General features: G+C 37.9%; 1 protein-coding gene across 1 annotated transcript; it reads right to left on the minus strand.

Moving 5' to 3' along the window:
- Positions 1-750: 750 nt before the first annotated feature.
- On the minus strand, positions 751-1979 carry Ercc1 (DNA excision repair protein Ercc1). Its single transcript, XM_089252753.1, has one exon. The coding sequence runs from the start codon at positions 1641-1643 to the stop codon at positions 909-911; it is 735 nt and encodes a 244-aa protein (XP_089108879.1). The 5' UTR covers positions 1644-1979; the 3' UTR covers positions 751-908.
- Between the last annotated feature and the right edge of the window lie 1382 nt (positions 1980-3361).

Genomic DNA, 3361 nt, shown 5'->3' on the forward strand with positions numbered 1-3361 from the left:
CCTTCGCCCCATATGTTGTTCTTTCCCAACTTTTCTCCGATTTTTGAATTTGAGTATCTCTGCGAATATTGCACTTAAAACATAGGATTTTTGTTGTTGGGCTCGCGACTGGGCAACTACTTTCTAATTGAAAGAACACAGTGGGTGACCTTGTACAAATTTAGATTTTTTTTCATTTTGTGACACTGCATTTACACCCTCAAAACTGTTATAGGGTGATTTTTGAACACATTTTGAGCATTTTTTAAACTGAAACCATACCTCTATTATGAATAGGAGATGAAGGCCACTTTCAGAACACACTATAACATTACAAACAATATCAGTGTATCTACAATTCAATTTAGACCCAATGTCCTTTAACATAATGTTAGCATGAAACAAGGAAAGGGTTTTATTATTTTTCAAGCACAGAAGATGGTAAATAGGTTTAGAGATATGGTTTAACCTTATGATCACAATACAGTGGTGATGATACACTGAAGTAGTTTTCATTCAATAAAATAATGGAGGACATGATAACAGATGTGATGAATCTATTATGTAATGTAAGGTTCTAACATGTATGGAAAATGTATCAGAACTGAGGATCAATTCTGTTCTCAGCAAAGATTCATTTACCATTGATTCATTTTACTGTCTATGTTAATGTAAGGGTAATAAAATAAATGCTACCATAGATCAATATGAACAAAAAAATTGAACTTTAAGACTATCACAAGCTTAAGATTTAGAAAAAACAAACCAAAAGAGAAAAATATTTTTATATACAATAACCAATGTGATATTCAAACAGAATGTTATGTCAGTATCTTTGAATCTATTTATAACAGGATGATAACTGGCATAACATGAGACAAACATAATTGATGATTAAACTGCACCAAAAAAGTTCATGAAAGTGGAGTTCAGAAGTTCTTCAAAGGTTTTCGTAATGCTTCATATAAACGTTTTGCTTTTAACGGGCCCATACCAGGACACATTGCCAAGTCTGCCGCTGAAGCACTCACTATTTTCTCGAAGGTTCCAAATGTTGAAAGCAGCACCACAGCATCAGTTCTGTTTACTGACCGAACCGAAGTCAAACAGTCTACCATCTGAGCAAAATTATCATCGGATGGTTTTTCTTTTATCATATCAGCCGATTTATTTTCAAACATCTTATATGTTTCAAGATAACTTCCAGCTTCTTCAGGGCTCCAAGCTACCATCAATGTGCAATCGGCCAATATTGCGATAACGGAGAGATCCTTGAGAGCTTGAGATGGTTCACTGACATCCACTTGCACCAGCAGCACACGCAGTTGATAAGCTTTGCCTAGGGATTTCAGTCTCCCATGGATATAATTAGGGAATAGATTATGATAACGCATACTTAAAAAAAGAGCACAAGTTTTTTTACCCAGTTCATAATCAGGTTCGATCTCTTCGAATTCCCACGGAACGCTCCGGATGTGCTTTAATAGAGGATTACCTCTTTGCCTTGGATTGACGAGAAGGGCTCCCGATATTTTATCTTTTTTATCGACATCACTCAGTTCAGTTTTCTCACTGTTATCAGGATTCTCTTTGTAATACTTCGATGATTTCAAACTCGAAAATTCATTTTCGAATTTTGAACTACCACTCCCTTCCGCAGCCATATCAAAGCAATTTTTAAAATATTTTTTATAATAAAAGAAGTATTAGCATCCAAAAAATGTCTTTTACAACCGAATTTAACGAAAGTAAATGAGAAATAAAGAACTAAATAACATTACTTGCGTCTATAAAAACATTTTTTTTTGTAAACAAACAAGCAACATATGGTCGGCCGTGGCTAGACATTTTTTTGATTGAAGCTTTGTTTTTGTGGGAGCAGGATTTTTGCCCCGCGTTTTTACTCAGCGCCATATACCGTTCACACACCAATAAGAAAAAAAAAGTATGATTGTTTTCCTACACAGCGCACCGGTTGGTCAATCACGCCAGTGCCTTCCGTCGGGCATGATTGACTGATCGGTTCTAGAAGAGTCAAATGCATCGTACGCCGTGCATTTCGTGGATGTTCTCCTCGTGTTGTTTCCTTTCACTTTTGTTGTTTTACTTTCTGTCTCCCCTGTTTTTATTACGCAAAAATATGTGGATGTGCAGATGACAGAACAGACGATGCGCCACGCTACGAAAACACAAACGCGTAGCGTGATAAAATTACACGTTTCTGCCGACGAGAAATGTCCCTTTTCGGTTCACACAGACCAGAGAAAGCTGCTTCTAGGAGTAAAATTTCTGCGCCGTGTGCAGCGTGAAAATGCTAATTGATTAAAAACTTGAAATTCAGGTTTTTTTTTTACCAATCAGCGTTTTCACGCTGCAAATGCTGCAGAAACCTGCTCCTAGGAAAACCCAGCTTAATATGTGCCATTATTCTAGTGTGACTCACTCATCAGCTATTCTGCCGTCTGCATATCTCCATTCAAACATTTGATTTCTGTGAAAACACGGCAAAAATTCAATCGGCGAAACTCACGGCGTACGACGCAATTGGCGCCAAAACCAGTCCGACAATCCAATACCTTCTAGAGCAGATTTTATTACCTTAATTTCCTGCTCTAGAAGGTATTGGACAATCACGCCCAAAGTAAGCATCGACGTTAGGTTAAAGCCTATTTTTCCAAGGAATAGGTGTTTTGCGCCGCGTGAACCGAATAGTATAATTTCGTGTTACATAATCACGCTACGCGTTTGTGGTTTCCTAGCGAGGCGCATCAGGGCGGCTATATAAAGTACATGGCTTTGGCATCAGCTACTCTGTCGTCTGCATCCTCCGGTTTGAAGGGAAAAAAAAAGAAAACACGACAAAAATGAAGGGAACAACGGTGAAACAAGCGGCGCACGACGCATTCGACTCCTCCAGAAGCAGTCCGCCAATAACGTCCAACGTAAAGCGCTGTCATGAGCCGTATTGCGCTCTGTAGGAAAACAGTCATGCTACTTTTCTTATTGGTGAGTGGACGGCGTATCGCTCCGGGTGATTCACGTTGCGCGCAGCACAGAAAACCTGCTCCTAAGAAAATCCGGCTTTACGACTCATCGACTTGCGCTCTGTAGGTTTGAACGGTTAGCTCCTATTGGTGAGTGAACGGCGTGTCACGCTGGATGATTCACGTTATACGCGGCGTGGAAACGAGGTTTCAAAAGATGTATATCTGAATTTTAATGATTTTCATTCAGAATTGAAAAATAAAATTGATGTTTATTTATGTCTTTTAAATTATGATTTTATTTAGTTATAAAATGATAGTTATTATTATTAGTTATTAGTTATATTACATTTCATAGTTTATAAAATGAGCAAATAATTTTTCTGAATCTCCTTATG

This window comes from Pholcus phalangioides, unplaced genomic scaffold (assembly GCF_987345545.1).
Source record: "Pholcus phalangioides strain wild (caught in Gottingen) unplaced genomic scaffold, Ppha-v1.0 ptg000003l_1, whole genome shotgun sequence".
Taxonomy (NCBI): Eukaryota; Metazoa; Arthropoda; class Arachnida; order Araneae; family Pholcidae; genus Pholcus; species Pholcus phalangioides.

Bases quoted from the DNA above. Each gene is read 5' to 3' on its own strand.
- Ercc1 (XM_089252753.1), bottom strand. From the start codon at position 1,643: ATGGCTGCGGAAGGGAGTGGTAGTTCAAAATTCGAAAATGAATTTTCG.